Source organism: Phragmites australis, chromosome 11 (genome assembly GCF_958298935.1).
Source record: "Phragmites australis chromosome 11, lpPhrAust1.1, whole genome shotgun sequence".
Classification (NCBI taxonomy): domain Eukaryota; kingdom Viridiplantae; phylum Streptophyta; class Magnoliopsida; order Poales; family Poaceae; genus Phragmites; species Phragmites australis.
Window position 1 is genome coordinate 24,097,992 of NC_084931.1, and position 17,209 is coordinate 24,115,200.

General features: G+C 49.4%; 1 protein-coding gene and 1 pseudogene across 1 annotated transcript; one reads left to right on the plus strand and one right to left on the minus strand.

The window, feature by feature from the left end:
• Nucleotides 1-5,613: 5,613 nt before the first annotated feature.
• On the plus strand, nucleotides 5,614-12,053 carry LOC133884380 (guanosine nucleotide diphosphate dissociation inhibitor 2). Its single transcript, XM_062323768.1, has 13 exons — nucleotides 5,614-5,852; nucleotides 7,367-7,429; nucleotides 7,594-7,677; nucleotides 8,050-8,157; nucleotides 8,314-8,486; nucleotides 9,830-9,941; nucleotides 10,053-10,133; nucleotides 10,227-10,289; nucleotides 10,377-10,478; nucleotides 10,698-10,822; nucleotides 10,949-11,159; nucleotides 11,246-11,320; nucleotides 11,668-12,053. Exons 1-13 carry the CDS (start codon nucleotides 5,766-5,768, stop codon nucleotides 11,719-11,721), a joined length of 1,338 nt encoding a protein of 445 aa, XP_062179752.1. The 5' UTR covers nucleotides 5,614-5,765; the 3' UTR covers nucleotides 11,722-12,053.
• Nucleotides 12,054-12,833: 780 nt separating this feature from the next.
• LOC133884081 (MLO-like protein 1) lies at nucleotides 12,834-15,980 on the minus strand (annotated as a pseudogene).
• Between the last annotated feature and the right edge of the window lie 1,229 nt (nucleotides 15,981-17,209).

The following is a 17,209-nucleotide window of genomic DNA, read 5'->3' on the forward strand; positions in this document are numbered from 1 at the left end:
GTTGATCTTGAGGCGGGTAGTGCGGAGACTGTTGAAAGTCTCGGCAAGGTCCTCGAGTAGGGTGGCACGGTCTCGGGTTTTGACCATGAGATCGTCGATGTAAGCCTCGACGTTGCGGCCAACCTGTGAATCAAGGGTAATACGAATAGCGCGCTGGAAAGAGGATCCAGCGTTGCGCAGGCCAAAAGGCATTGACATATAGCAATAAGTCCTCACCGGAGTGGTAAAAGCAGTTTTTTCCTCGTCCCCTACGGCCATGCGAATCTGGTGATATCCAGAGTTTGCATCTAAAAAGCATAAAAGATCGCATCCCGCAGTTGCATCTACAATTTGATCAATGCGAGGTAAGGGGAAGGGATCTTTAGGGCAAGCCTTATTTAAGTCGGTGTAGTCCACGCACATGCGGAGCTTGCCGTTGGCCTTCGGGACGATGACTGGGTTTGCCAGCCAGTCGGGGTGGAGGACTTCTCGGATAAATCCGGCGTCGAGGAGCTTGCTGACCTGCTCTCGGATAAACTCCTGGTGCTCAGGCGCCTGCCGCCGGACCTTCTGCTTCACCGGGCGGGCGTCTGGGCGCACCGCCAAGTGATGCTCGATCACCTCCCTAGGGATCCCGGGCATGTCGGACGATTGCCAGGCAAACACGTCTGCGTTAGCCCGGAGGAAGGCGACGAGCGCGCTTTCCTATTTGCTGCCCAGGTCACCGCCGATCCGGACGACCTGGGTAGCGCCTTCGCCCACCACGACCTCCTTCGTCGGAACAGAGGCGTCGGCGGTGAGTCGGGGTTTGGATGAAGAAGGTCCCGGGCCCCCTGTACAGCCTTCGACCTCGGCCTGTGCTGAAACCAGAGCCGTGAATGACTGCTCAGCGCAGGAGACGGCGCTGCCGGAGTCGGCGATCACGGAGATGGGGCCCGCGGGGCCCAGCATCTTAACCGTGAGATATGCGTGGTGCACGGCCATCATGAACTTGGCGAGCGCGGGACGCCCGAGGATGGCGTTGTAGGGGAGGGGGAGCTCCGCGACGTCGAAGAGGACGCATTCCGTGCGGAAGTTGTCCCGACTCCCGAAGGTCACGGGCAGCTCAACCTGCCCGAGGGGCAGGGAGTGCCCGGGGGTCACTCCGCAGAAGGGGAGCGACGACCTTAGGCGCCTGGAGGACACCTGCAGCTTCTCAAAAGCCTCCTTGGAGAGGAGGTTGAGGCCTGCACCACCGTCGATCAGCACTCTGCCGACCTTAACATTGCAGACAGTGGGGGACACTACCAGGGGTAGTCGCCCCACGGCTGTAGTACTCGCGGGGTGATCGGCCATGCTGAACGTGATCGGGGCGTCCGACCACCTTAGGGGCCTAGCGGCCTCCTCGCTCGGGGTTGCCGAGCACACCTCGCGTCGCATGATCTTGATGCCACGGCGCGAGGAAGGCGTGTAGGCGCCTCCGTCGATGAAGGCGACGTCATGGTCGGGCTCCTGGAAACCGAGCTCGGCGTTGTCGGGGGCGACCTCAGCATCGCATCCCCCGCGGGACTCGTCACGCTCCCTCTGGCGCTGCTCGATGAGTCCTTTGACCGTACGACACTCCGTGAGGTCGTGCCATCTGGTCTGGTGTATGGGGCACCATTTGCCTGGCTCGGGCCCCGCGGGAGCGGGGACCCTCGCTGGAGCAGGAGCCCGGCCGGGGGCCGGGGCTCTTGTGGGAGCCGGTGCCCTAGCTGGTGCCGGGGCCCTTGTGGGCACGGGAGCCCGAGGAGGGGCCCTGGCAGGGGTCCTTGCGGGTGCGGGCCGTTTGTTTGCGCCAGCCCGGCGCTCTTGCCGGCGGTCGGGCTCTTGAGCCGGCCTATGGGCGGGGCCCTGGGCCGGCTCGACAGGAGCGGCCTCGCGCTTCCTTCTCTTCTTCTTTTCCCGCTTGTCGGAGCGGGAAGAACTTGGCTGGTCGGTGGCGGGGCGGGGAGCATGCCACAGCCTAGCCTCCGCAGCCTTGGCGCACTTATCGGCCAGTGCGAAGAGCTCCGCAGTGGTCTCGATCTCGTGCGTACCTAGCTTTTCGAGCATCCGCTCGTCGCAGACGCCCTGCCGGAAAGCGACGATAACAGCGTGGGGGGCCACCCGCGGGATGGTGTTGCGGACCTGGCTGAAACGCTGTATAAAGCGCCACAGCGTCTCCCCCTCCTGTTGCTTGACGGCGTGGAGGTCGCACTCCAAGCCGGGAGGCGTGAATGTGCCTTGAAAGTTGGCCACAAACTGGTGACAGAGGTCATCCCAAGAGCTAATAGACCCCGGGGGTAAGTTCATAAGCCAGGAACGGGCAGAGCCCCTCAAGGCAACATGAAAATAATTTGCCATCACCTTTTCGCTGCCTCCGGCCGCTTGAAAGGCCGTAGTGTAGATCTGGAGGAACTCGACGGGGTCGATGGACCCGTCGTACTTCTCCGGCATCTCGGGGCGGAACTTGGAGGGCCACTTGACCCGACGGAGCTCAGCGGTAAAAGCACGGCAACCGGTGCCGTACCCCGCGGCGCGGGCGGGTGCCCTGGGTGGCGAATGCCGGCGAGCCGGGGATTCCCGGTGATCGTGGGCCAGGAAAGAGGAAGCCTGGTCCTCTGCCTCGGCCTCCTGCCGGGTTTCCCACTGGCGCTCGAGAGTGACACGGGCGTCCTCGTGGCCCCTCCGCTCGTTAAGACGCAAGCGGAGGTCCCAGGCTTCGGACACGGCCAGGGGGGCGGCACTCCGCCTGGAGGCCCCCCGGCCCGTGCGGACGTTGCCCGTTCTGGCGGCGCCATGCTGGGTGGTGGTGCAAGGACTCCCGGCCAGCACCTGGCGGCGAGCAGTGCCGATCAAGGCGACGACATCTTGGATCCATCGGCCTTCCGGAGTGTTCGGCGTGGCCTGGACGGGCGGGTGCCTGAGGAGAGCATGCGCTGCAAGCAGCGCGCTCCCCGGGCTGGCCTCTCTAAAGGCGAGTCTGCGCCGAAGCGGCACCCGGTGCTGTCCAGAGGCGGACCTGGCGGCCGGGGTCTCGACCTCCTGCTGGGGGTCGGAGAGTGCATCAGTGGCGGCGGCGGCGGCGGCCCTGCTGGGCCCAGCACCTTGGTCCCCTTGGGAGGGAAAAATCGCGCGCGTGGATAGTGGCTGCTGCTGGAATGCAGCAGCAACTAGGGCCTCTTGGGCGTCGGGTAGCACTCCGTCACTGGAAGTGGAGCCGGAACGCTGGAGACGGTGCCCACCGGCCATCTTTTCCTGTGGAAGAAAGCAAACGAACAAATTCAGGGATATTCCCCCCTACCTGGCGCGCCAGCTGTCGGAGGATGAACTCATGTCGCAGGGATCCCGAGAGACCCCTTTTTAAAGATTCGGCCGGAGGGATGATCCTGAACGAGTTCGTCGGAGAAATAAATGGACGTGGAAATAAATGCAACGGCCGGTGGTGGGGGATGATCGACCTAGTGCAAAGAGAAATAAATGCACCGGAGTTTAGACAGGTTCGGCCCGCACGAGGGCGTAATACCCTACTCCTGTGTGGATGCAATATCCTTCCTTGAAGGGAATCCTTCAAGGATGTATCTGGTTACAAGGGTGTATTGTCTAACGGAGAGCTTGAGGCTCCCTTGCTCTAGCTCTACTCGAGCTTACTTGTGGTGTTCTTCGGATGCTTCAGGGGAGCTTCAGGGGCGATAGCTTCTTTTTGGAGAGATAGATTGATCCAGCTTGATCCAGGTTGATCCCTTCCTTTTATACACTTGCCGACCACGACTTACCCCAAATGGGAAAGAGGGGGCGCAAGTTCCAAGACGCCATGGAGAAAGGCATCATCATTCCCCCTGGGCGAAGCGACAGGGGCGGTGGAAAAACGCAACGCGCATCCGACCACCCGTCACTGTGGACGCCCTGGCACCGTTGAGAGGGCCCACCGGGCGGCCACAAAGGCACCCGGCGCGCCCACCCTGTCTTGTTCTTCTGCCAGGGCAGGGTGGCGGGCGGAACATTTTGATCCTGACAACGTTATCCCGAGATACCCCGGATGATACGGGACGGGACCCGTGCAATTAATGGACCCACGCCCCTCTGCCAAAGCATGGCAGGGACTGACACTGCGGCGTGGGCAGTTAGGAATGTCACGATGTCAGGATGTCAGGCCGCGCATGCCCATTAAATGCGGCTTCGGACCTTTGACTGGTTGACACCTCGCCGACGGGTCCTTCCGGGTCGTCGGGGCGTCGGGTGATCTTGTGCGAACCTTCGAGGAACCGGGTGCTCGGGGGCTGCCACGTGCAGCCCCGAGCACTCTCTCCCGAGCACTTCTGCAGAACCTTTGGGGAACCGAGTGCTCGGGGGCTGCCACGTGCAGCCCCGAGCACTATCTCCCGAGCCCTTCTACAGAACCTTTTGAGGAACCGAGTGCTCGGGGGCTGCCACGTGCAGCCCCGAGCACTCTCTCCCGAGCCCTTCTGTAGAACCTTCGGGGAACCGAGTGCTCGGGGGCTACCACGTGCAGCCTCAAGCACTCTCTCCCGAGCACTTGGCTGTTCGGCCCATCGGGGGACTATGGTACTCGGGGGCGAGCGGGCACCTCCCCGAGCACTTTCTTCCCGGTACTTGGACTCTGCGGGTCATCGGGGAACTGGGGTGCTCGGGAACCAGAGGCTGTGGCCCCGAGCACCTTCTCCCGGAACTTAGATTTTCCTCATTCTGCAGGGGGGACCTCGCGGGATGGTGACACGTGGCGGACGGCCGGCCTGTTCTCGGGACTCAGGGACCCCCAGTTCTTAATACACCGACAACTTTGCTCGTTCGGCTTGTAGAAAGTGTCACGCATATGGAATGTGTGCCCGCTCCTCTTGAGGCCCATGCCCACTCCCCTTTCTCTCTCATGTCTCTTTCGGTTTGGGTTCAACTAGTGTCAATGGAACCTTCGGCATCTCTCTCGGAATTGATCAGGGAAGACGATATGAGGGAAGAAGCACAAGAACACCTGCCAAATTATCGCATGCCTTAATGACGACTAATAAGTACTTACACGTGATTCTTTTAAACATGTATTGCATGATCATATACAACTAACCAAATAAAATATTAAATTATCTCATTTCCTGAGCAAACATGCCACTTATTAGATCATTCCATACAAGTTGGACCATCATATCCTATCTTATTCTAACAACTAAGCACACCTTGAATCTCCCCCATGTACCTCCAAGGGCGGAGGATATTTGTGGCCAATGGAGCCATGGTCTCTTTGGCCCAACAAATTTTATTTATTTTGTAATGTATTTTTTCTCAATTTAACAAATTTTATGTATTTGTAGTGTATTTTGAGTCAAACTCTTATATTTTATTGTTCGGCCTTCTGTGATTCAGTTAGTCCATTTAACTTCACCAGCCTAGAATTTAGATCCAAACTCCGCCACTGCATACCTCGCTCACTAATTCGTCAGGTTTAGCACGTTCTAATACAGATTAGGAAGTGTGGTCGTATATATTTTCTTAACAGGAGCAAGACCGGATCACACTTCGCGACGTGTATGCCATCCAGTGGCTGGAAATTTGACCAATCAGGAGCCGGAAAAAGAAAAGAAAGTTGAAGCCTCAGCTGCGCAAATATTTCGCGAGCCGAGGACCTGCGCGCGAAAGCGACAGGCATCCCATCCGCATCCGGCTCTCTCGGGTTCCCAAACGGAAGTTCCACCGCAACCCCCCCCCCCCTTCCCTGCCCCTCGCTCTCCGGCGGCCACCGAAGTAGCAGCAGCCGGCTCGCCGAGCAGTCAGCCATGGATGAAGAGTACGACGTGATCGTGCTGGGCACGGGGCTCAAGGAGTGCATCCTCAGCGGCCTCCTCTCCGTCGACGGCCTCAAGGTGGGCCGATCTCTCCCTCCCTCGCTCGCTCCCCTCCGCCGCTGCGCGTCCGATCCGCTGCCTCCGTGCTCTGATTCAGCGTCCGCGTCCCGAATCTTTGAGCTCGGGCTTTTCCTCGCTCGGGGTGGACTGGGTCGCTTGAGCTCGCGAGCTCTTAGATCGGACCGCGCCTCCCCTTTGATCTGGATTTGGCGCGCTGCGCTTAGACAAACGCTTTACTTTGCTATTGACGGGTTGTGTTCGTCCACTTCTGTATTGTATCTAGAGATTCCCCAGCACCTGAGTCCTTGGTGGATCCATGCCGACCGTCTATTGGTCCCCAAGTTAGTGAACTTTGTGATAATTTTTAGGTGTAGTTCTCTAGAGATCGGGGCTGAGAGGCCTTGCTGGATCAGGAGGTGTGGAGTAGCTGTAGTGCTTGCTGGCGTTTTGGTGGAAGAACACATAATGAAGTAAGGACCAAGTAGAGAGGGAGACGGGTGGGCATACTTTTCCCAGGCCCAAACTATAAGGGTACTTGTGTTGTGTTGTGTTGCTTGCCCAAGCTTGCAACTTAGTAGTAACCTGATTTTCCATGTTAGTTTAATTAATGGGTTTCCATATCTGTTGCGCACACGACAGATAGCAATGTGTTGCCCACACGAGAAGGATGAAGAATTAGGTTAGGTTTTCAGGGTTCCCCAAGCCCCCCCCCCCCCTTACCTTAGGCCTTAGCTTCGGGGACTGGGAGTAGGTTGGACTTGTGGTGGGCGGCGGCGACGGCTATGGGGCAGCAAGGAGCCGCTGGTTTTCTGGCGGGTGAAATGCGTGCGGCAGATGGGACTGGTCCAGCCATCGAGGAGCCCAACTGGTAAGGGATGGGCGAAAAGGTGTCAGCGGTGACATATATGCGTGGCAGCGGATGTTGTTTCATCTATGATGGTGGCTGGAGGTGGTGGCACAGAGGGAAGCTGTGGCAAGTAGGGGGTGGGGACTTGGTGTATGGGATGTGGGCCGAGAATAGGAAGCCGGCGGTGCACTGGAGATGGTCGGTGGGATGGCTATGTGTTACATTGTGTGACACATAGATTCTGCCAGAATGAGATAGCTACTATGGCTCCAAACTGGGAGGGTTGGAATTGCAATGTGCTTTTCTGGAAAGTGGAAATGATATCTTTGTATCTCTTAATCGTAGGGTTCATATCTTGTATTTGATGATCATGGCTACAGTTTTAAAGATGGTGTGGCATAATGAGGATGCTGCATTAGGAGTCCATTGTAAGAGCAAAAAAGGAAGGATAACCAACTGATCCAACAATCCCTCACAAACCAAAAATATCTCTTTTCTCTGTACATTATACACACATATATGAGTTGATTTATTCTGAGTCAGCTGATCTTGAATTGATGTTGAGCCTTGTGCCTTTTTTATGGCACTACTTAAACTTGCGGCATTCAAAGTCTAAATGTGACAGTGTTGTAAATTTACTTTGAGGATACCATCAAGGATGTGCTTGTGATGATATATATTGCAGGTGTTGCACATGGATAGAAATGACTACTATGGAGGAGATTCCACCTCGCTCAACCTTAACCAGGTAAGCAACTCCCAACTATTTTAGTCCAAATGCTGGTGGTTCCAGATTTGTGAATCCATTTCTTGTCTAGGAAAGCTTGTGTCCTTACACAGTACACGCTCATTTAATTGATTATATTTGATTTTGTATGCTGACCATGCTTTTCACTTCACCTTTTGGATCAGCTCTGGAAGAAGTTTAGAGGGGAAGACAAGCCCCCAGCACATCTTGGCGCAAGCAGAGATTACAACGTAGACATGGTTCCAAAGGTGCAACAGCCTTTTATTATTCTAATGTGCCTTTCTACCACTTTTGTTAGCACATGTAATGTATGCGGATATGTTTGCGAGATGACATCAATATAACCCTGACCTGATGATGGTGCGTTGCTTTATCTTGATGCGAAACATTTGTAGTTTTCTTGTGTGATCAATGTGGTGGTTCACACATTCAGGCTGTCAGGCAGTAAAAGAATTATGAAAATCCCATGCATAATTACTGAAAAAAAAGATTGCAAAGTATCCTGTCCATATTTTTAAGTTGATTACCTATAGTTATTTTTTGCTGATATTATTTACTACTATGTACCATAATGAAGTTGTTTGTGGACTTGATTGTCAAAAATACGTTTCTATTATCAGTTTATGATGGCAAATGGGACATTGGTTCGAACCCTCATTCACACTGATGTGACAAAGTACTTGTCATTCAAAGCTGTTGATGGGAGCTACGTTTTCAGCAAAGGGAAGGTAGTCTCTTCAGTTTACTTCATTTCTTTATTTTTCATCAACATCACATTTCCTGAATTTTCTGTAGGTGGTTCAGTGGTTCTTCTTTGATCTCCTGTATTCTGATCCTATGGTAGTAGTGTAACGTACCTTTTCTCTGTTTTCATTTTCAAACAGATTTACAAGGTCCCTGCTACTGATATGGAGGCTCTGAAGTCCCCATTGATGGGCCTCTTTGAGAAGCGCAGAGCAAGGAACTTCTTCATTTATGTCCAAGATTACAATGAAGCTGATCCAAAAACACATCAAGGATTGGACCTTACTAGGGTGACAACTAGAGAACTTATCGCGTGAGTACCTATGCGCTTGTTTCATTATATTGATTCCTTTGTCAGCTATGTAGGCCAACTGTAACACCCAAACTGACCTAGCAAGTCCTAGCAGTGTCGGGGGCTTGGGATTAGCCCCACATGGCTAATTATGATAGTGTCAGAGTAGCATAATGCTAAATCTGGATAACCTTTTAGGCATATGGAGGACACAAGCATGTAGTGCGAGTTAAGACTTACCTAGAGTATTAGGGTGTCACACCAATACAATTTTTACTGTGGTTTTTCAAATTCATTGTAGACAATTGCTTATCTTATTCTCGCATCTTGCCTAATATGGACCCTACTTACATATAGATTGACTTTTTAGTAGCAACAAGATTTTTTCCCTAGTGGAACTCTTGCTATCTTCAGGGTTGTGCTCCTAAAAGATCCATTGGGAAAATAGTTGAAGAAAATTGCTGCCTTGCAATGTTTTCAAGTCGGAAAGTTGAGTCTAGAGTCTAGATGCCTCAGCACCAACTAGCCGACTAGGTCAACTAGAGGGACGACTAGTCGCTAATGAGTCGTCATCTGCCTCTACTGCTAGTATGCTATCTGCTACTATTTGCTGCAGCTATTACCACACGAAAGGTGAGCAATGCAGAGCAGAAAAACAGAGAGAAGAGAGGAGCTTGGGGAAAAGGAGATCTAGAAGGAGAGGAACCTGGAGGAGTAGGCGGTGCTTGCCATGACGGTCAATTGGCTGCAGCCGTTGGCTTCGCCTGCCCCCACAAAGCTCACTCTCGAGAACTCCTGCTGATGCTGACTACCGTCGGCATTCAGCAGTAACCGGCGTTGAGGGCGGAGGGCCACTACCACTGGTGGCGGCGAGAGGGGGGAGGGAGGCCTGATGGCAGGCTAGAGTGGCAGGCCGGTGACCAGATGCCAGAAAAGGGCAGCAGCGACCCGGCAACTGGGTGGGAGAATTTTTTCCTCTCCCGCTCGGCTGCTTGTGGTTTGCTACAGGCTGTGGCGGCAATGAAATTTGGAGCCAGGGTTACAGTACAAGGGCTGCAGTTTATATAGGACTCATATTTTACCGGGCTGAAGCTTCGCTGGGCCAAAAATCCGAGGCCCAAGTTGGCAAGTTCCAGTTGTCCATCGCCCACAACGGACGGCTAACCGCAATTACTCGACGATTAACCTGACAACCGGCTGGCTAGATGGTCCAGATTATAACATTACTGCCTTGCAGATTATAACATGGATTAGCATTTAACCTTCCATATGTTGCGAAAAGATGTTTCTTATGTCAGTTGCTGTTGCATCTTTCTACTCAAGAATAACTCACAGTTTCCATTGGTACTTCACTATTTCTTCAGAAAATATGGTTTAAGCGATGATACAGTGGATTTCATTGGACATGCGCTTGCTCTTCATAGAGATGATCGTTATCTTGATGAACCGGCACTTGATACCGTAAAAAGGATGAAAGTAAGTCTTGGTCAAAGTTGATTCCTAGTTGTTGCTACAGATAAATCTATCATAATGCCTTTTCTTTATATGTATGTAGTTCAGTTAAATTTACCTGTTATGTGCTTATAGCTATATGCAGAGTCTCTTGCACGCTTTCAAGGAGGCTCACCGTACATTTATCCACTGTACGGGCTGGGTGAGCTACCACAGGTCAGTCAATATTTAATCTGTTAATCCAATACTTATCGCATGGGCATATTCATGTTCATTGCTCATATGTTACCATGCTTTGTTATGCTACAGGGTTTTGCACGTCTGAGTGCTGTTTATGGTGGTACTTACATGTTAAATAAGCCAGAGTGCAAGGTCTGCTTTATCACCTCCCTTGTCATGCTCATACAATTTGGATGACAAGGAAACTCTCTCCTCATCTGTGCTACCTCATTTGTATAGGTTGAATTCGATATGGAAGGGAAGGTGTGTGGTGTTACATCAGAAGGTGAAACTGCAAAGTGCAAGAAGGTGGTCTGTGATCCTTCGTATTTACCCAACAAGGTGAATACTCTTTCCCTGTATTCAGTTTTTGAAAGGTTCAGATGGCCATTTCAGTGCCATATACTTTTATTTTGATGGATCACAAGATAATTCATTGCAACTTCTGATCTTTTTTTCTCTCTTTTTAATTCCCATCTTGAGTAGTAATTGCAATGCCTTCTGGTATTTTTGCTATATGTTTTTTCCCAGTTCTGATGCCATGCTAATGTTTCTCAACAGGTTAGAAAGATCGGTCGAGTCGTACGCGCAATTGCTATTATGAGCCACCCAATCCCAAATGCAAATGAGTCCCACTCAGTTCAAATTATTTTGCCACAGAAACAACTCGGACGCAAGTCAGACATGTGAGCCTTTTCTCATGCTCAATTATTTTTTGTTGCACAAATGATTAGATTTACTTGCACACTTTTGTCAAATGGATCACTATGCTAGCCACCATTCTGACATTTCTGTCGGTATTCTCTTGTTAGGTATGTTTTCTGTTGCTCATACACACACAATGTTGCACCGAGAGGGAAGTTCATTGCATTTGTGTCTGCAGAAGCGGAGACTGATAATCCCCAGTCTGAGCTAAAGCCTGGAATTGATCTACTTGGCTCTGTAGATGAGCTATTTTATGATATCTATGACAGATATGAACCAGTGAATGAACCATCTCTCGATAATTGCTTTGTCTCAACGGTGAGAGTTGTAGTACATATAAAATGAACATGAAATTTCACTGTGATGGAATTGTACTAAATCTTTATGGTGGTTTCTCCGTGCAGAGCTATGATGCCACCACACATTTTGAGACAACTGTGACAGATGTTCTTAACATGTATACAATGATTACTGGAAAGGTAATATGCACTTCATCTTTATTTTCTTGTTAGTCTAATGTGCCAATGTTGGTCAAACCTTATATTTGCTCTGAAAAGACCTGCAATGCTTTTATGCAGTAGTTTCAGCTAACAGTGCATTATCAATATGTTTTCATGAATACACTTAAACTTATTTTGAGCGGATCTAGATACCTAGAGAGTAGGGACTGCATATTTCCTCACATATTATGCTGTTATATTTGCTAAGCAAAAGGTCTCCTTGTGTGTCATTCTTTTAAAAAAAAATGAATCCAGTTGCTCAATCCACTACTTTATGGTGCAAATATGGATTTATCCTTTGTATCCTAACTCTACTCTCATGGCAGACGGTTGATCTTAGTGTGGATTTGAGTGCTGCTAGTGCTGCTGAAGAATACTAGATTCCATAATCAGAATCTCATGTTCACCAAAGACTTACGTCATGGAAAACACAGGAGAAACCTTAATGAATGACTAGTCATGGTTTATTCCAGTGCAGATTACATCTTGTGTTATACTGTTCTACCCAATGTTTACATGTTTGTTGCTAGCAGAAATATGCAAGATTGTTGACTCAAGTTTATCGGATGATGGGTGGTTTTATTTATTTATATTTACTAAAGTAATGGTCGAATGGCGTAAAGCCGTATACAGTGAACGCCGCGACTATGACCATTGTGGCTTTATGTGATGTATCACAACTGTCAATAAATTTGCATGCCTGGTTCTTCAATGTTGTGTTCTCCTTGTGTTATTGGGTGCTCACGAGCCTCGTGGTGTACTGAACGCTGAACGGTCGAAGTTTCAATGCCATGCACTGCCATAATATTTTTGCTCCCGTGGCAAACCACACCTTTTTGGTTTTTGTGGCGGAGATATTGGTCGCCACAAGTTATGAAATTTGGCAGGTGGCGTATCGTGGCAGAATTGTATGGCACTGGTATGGTGTTGAAAGATTTGGGGGTTGTTTGGTTAAGGGTAAAGGTAGCCAAGCTAAACTTTAATCGTGTTCTGAAAATTTGGCATTCGTTTAATTTGAGGTTAAAATTTGGTTGTCTCGAAAAAGTTTGTCTAGTCAAATTTTTTTTAGTGTTTTTAGACAAATATCGGATGGTCATATTGTTTGTTAAAATTTTTGGTTGGCTAAATTTTGATTTGATTTTAAACTAAATGCTATTTTAACGGTCAAAATTTGACACTGCACTGATTTAATCTCTGATCAAATTTTGGCTTAGGTCTCCAAAAACCAAATAGCCCCTTGGCTCTTGTTGAATTTTGGCTCTAGCCTATAACAACTTGGTTGAAACTTAAGGATTTGTTGCTGCTGTTGATCTCATCGGAACCAGAGTCCAGAAACTTTGTTGTGGCTGCTGTTGGCACATCAATACGCTTTACAGCACCCCCAAAGGTACCAGGCTCAGGGTCTTTGGATCATACAAACTTTAGGGGAGTTTTCTTTTGACATAGACGACTATGTATGAGATTACAAATGTATCAGCACGGTTTTGCGGCTGCTGTGAGTGAAGCTATCTGCAAAAACGTCGTCACATCAATACGCTTTACAGCAGAGGAAGACTACACAATTCAAGCCGTTGCTCAGTAGGACACAGGTTACTGCTGATACACCACTCTGTCTCCAACGGCCTCACTGTCTTCCCTCGCTGCCCGTTTCACCATTTCAATATTAAGCCGAATCGGCGCCGTTCATGGATTCGACGGTGGTGCTGCCCTCCGGCAACCTTGATTTCTTCTTGGCCTTCTGCGCCCAGCCTAGGATATCAATGGGGAATTTCTCGTCGGGGAATGGCTCTCTATCCCCGTTCCCGCACGAAGGAAAATTTCCTGTCCCCGTCCCCGCTCCCGCCCCCGCTCGCGGGGACTATTTTCTCTCCATCCTCGTCCCCGCACGGGGAATGGAGACCCGACGGGGAACCCGTCTCTACCCACCTGGATCGAGGCAGCCCATTGGGTCGACCCGTACCATGCCACGGCGCCAGGCAGTGCCTGGCTGGGCTGCGCGCTAGCGCCCGCCTAGGCCGGTCGCGCGTGCCTGGGCCACCACCGCTGGGTCGAAACGGGTCCTCGCGGGGAAACAGGGACGGGAAATGTTTCCCCATACTCGTTCCCGCTAGACCCGACGGGGATATGATTTGTACCATTTATATCCTCACGGGTGATAAAATCTCTCTATCCCCGTCCCCTAATAAGAAAATTCCCCGTGGGGAATCGAGGATCGGGTCCCCATTGGCATCCTAGCCCAGCCCAGGACGCCCTGCTGTACATGCTGGTTGAATATCTCTTGTAGTAGCTCCCCATCTTTGAGCACAAAAGGAGCAAAACAGTCGTTAACCAGCGTCGAGGATAACAATTGTATCAACAAACAATATCCAAATACCGACGCACCTGGGTTACAATTGCATACAGAGGTAGGGTGCTGCAGCTGCAGCGAAGTTGAATAGCGACCCTGCAAGTAGAAGGATGGACGCATGAGTCAAAACGCAGAAGAAGAGATTCAGGGTTGACATTTCAAGCCTCGGCACCATAAAACCAACATGATCCACGAAACAGGATTGGAATCCGTAAGTAGCCTTGAAAAGGAAAGGAAAGACAGTGAAGGGTAAACAATGTTGTGATCAGCCATTACATCTGAGCACACTCCACAAAATGGCGCGTTGCAATGCTTACCAGTATCCAGAAGAAGGATGCAAGCTCAAATGCATTCTGAAAGAGAATGAGGTGGATCAGGTTGTAGGACGATCCTCGGCCGCCTGAACCAGAAGTGCTCGTCTGATGGTTTGGCAACCAAATGGCCCTCGATCGCCGTGTACTTGTCAGTTACATCATAGGCTAACTGAGCTATGACGTGCTCCAGCTTAGTGCCAATAGCTAACAGAAGCTGCAAGAGATATGTAAAGTGTCCTGAATGCTTAGACAGTGCTCAAGGATCGTTCACAGCACAATCCTATTTGTTCAGACCATGTACAAGGGCTTTTGTTCAGACCATGTACAAGGACTTTAAGACAACAGATTATATATGCACTTACAAGAAGGGTAAGGAAAGCCACCCAAAAGTATGCGTGCCAACCTGCAAATTAACAAAATGAAGTGTAAGCAGTTTTGAGAAGCTCAAATACTGAAATATATGTGGATCCGCTTAGTTATGCTTTGGTGTTCCTTTGATGAGTCGGTGATGTTTTGGTAGGAGTTGTTCAGCTGAATGTGTGTCGCAAGCTTTTGATTACAGTCTGTATGGGTGTTGTGGGATGATGCCGTGCGGGCTGATCAGTCATCAGTAGCATGTCAGCCTTTTCCTTTTGTCTTCCTTGTTTTTTCACTTCTGAACTTGTAACTTTTTATCGGTTTTAATATGAAAATCGGAAAGGGGAGTTCCCTTTCTGTTTCTTAAAAAAATACTGAAATATCACTTCAGCACCTAGCTGCCTGTTAAAAGAGACAAATTGGTTCCGCGAGAAGAATGTACAAGAACAGTAGAAACCATAAAAGTGCTTTTTACAAAGGATGAAATAAGCTTTACCATTAACATTTAGTAGCAGAAATATCACTACAAGATCCGCAAGCACTCTTTCTTGGTCTGAAGAAACCGACCAACCTCCAGATTAACCTTCACACCTACACTCACCGTATTACAAATTGTTCTATCCAATTCCACCACTATTCTAAAAAAACCTTCCGTTCTTAATGTTTTTTTTTTTAGAAAAAGCCATTTGATCTTGTCATAGGCCTTTTCAAAGTTGAGTTTAAAAATGACACCATTTAACTTCTTCCTATGTAACTCATGGATAGTCTCATGTAGGATGACCACTCCCTAATGTATCTTCATGGCATAAATGCAGTTTGAGCAGGTCCAATCACATTTTGTGCAATTCTAACAAGTCTATTTAACCTCACTTATGTGAATATTTTAAAACTCACATTAAGAAAGCAAATAGTCTTAAATTGTTGAATTTGCCAGGCATCAGATTTATTTGATAGCAAAGTAATTATTCCAAACTTTAAACTATAAAGAGGCAACGTACCACTATGGAATTCACAAAAAAGAGCCATCTAGTCCTCTTTAATGAATTCCCAGAAAGCCTAATAGAATTAATCAGGAAACCATATGGACCTAGGCTTTATTATGTTTCATCGGAAATATTGTCTCCTTCACTTCTTTTTCAGTAAAAATCACAATTAACATATCATTCTCATGGATTGTCCTCCCAACGAGTACTCTCGATTATAGAGAACTGATGACTCTTCGAAGGACTAAACATACCTTTATTAAGGGTGACAATGGGTTGGGTCAGGGCCGTGTGGAGCGAGAATGCACCCGACTCGAAACCTGAGATAGCAAACTTGACCCGGCCCCAAAATACTTACTGGTGCAAAACCAACCCCGGCCCTAACGAGAACTTAAAATTCGATGGGGGACCCAAAACCAAGGGAGGAGATGCCTAGATCCAGATCTGTCTTCCCTAGCGGCGGCTCGCGACTCCTGGTAGTCGGGCCACTGCGCCACCACCAGCACCGCCATGTCGTTGAACACCTGTTGCAGCTCCAGCAAGCTATGCTCCAGGATCTCCGCCGCTGCGTTGTGCTGCAGTTGCCGCTCTTGGATCTCCACCACCATGCCTAGCACCTTGCCACAGCCTTGCTCCATGATCGCGCGCTGCAAGAACCGCTCCCCCTCGCCAGACTCCGCCAGCGCGTCCAAGGTCACCTTGTCGGGTTGGGACCCCGTTACCGATCAAGACAGAGCAAACATGACGGCTAGCGGCGGCGCGACGGCTCTGACAGTTTCCATATGGAGCAAGGACGTGGAGTTCTCCTTCAGCGACATCCTAGCAGTGACAGAGCACTTCAACGAGGTTGTGTATCGCGTGGACCTGCTCGGCGGGCACTACATCGTCTGAAGTGGCTCGACGCGTCGGAGACCGGTGAGTGTTGAGGAGCAGTGAGGTAATTAGCGGGCGTCGGGGTGGGAAATGGGCCGATGGAATCGGCTAGGCTGTAAGTGATTTGGCACTTGGCCCACGAAATTTTGGGTTTCGGTGGCACCCGTGGGTGAAAGAACATATCTGAGCCCAAACCCGGTTCGGGTAGGGCCCCCGACCCGAAGGCCCCATGAGGCCATTTTTTCCACCCAAACCCACCCCGGCCCCCATCGGGTCTGAAACCTGTGGGGACCTGACTCGACGAGGCAAACTGCCATCCCTAACCTTTATAATATTGAGTAATGTATGACTTGATGACTTCCTCCCCCTAATTAGTTGTGTTACATGTTCTAAATGAAAAATATGTGATTTGCTATATTTACCATTCGCTACTAGCTAAAAATACTTTGTGTTACAATCACCTTACAATAAATCTGTTATTTTCCCACGTCGGTACCATTTGATTTCTTCCTTTCTTAACAAACGAAGCAACCTCATTAAGACAATCTTTAAGATTAACCTCATGTGGTTCTAATAGTACAAACTCTGCTTTCTTATCTACTTTCCCAATCTTGTTAAGGAGTTCTTTATTTTCTTTCTTATACTTGCCAATTGAATTTTTAGCCTAACCCTTCAAATATTGGCGAATCCTTCTAATCTTATTATGCCATCTTTTGAGTGGTGTATTTCCTTTCCATTCTTTGTGCCACACATATGCTACAAATTCAAAGAAACCTTCTCTGGTTAACCAACCTAATTCAAACTTGAACAACGGTTGGTTAACTACACGAGTAGCATTCCCATAATCTAAAAGAAGAGACATGTGATCAAAAACCTTATAAGAGAGAGTTTCGACCATGGCACGAGGGTATTTAAGTTTCCAGTCTATACTAACAAGTATTCTATCTAACTTTTTGTAAGTTAGAGTCGGAGTGAATTTGCCCGTGTATACTTA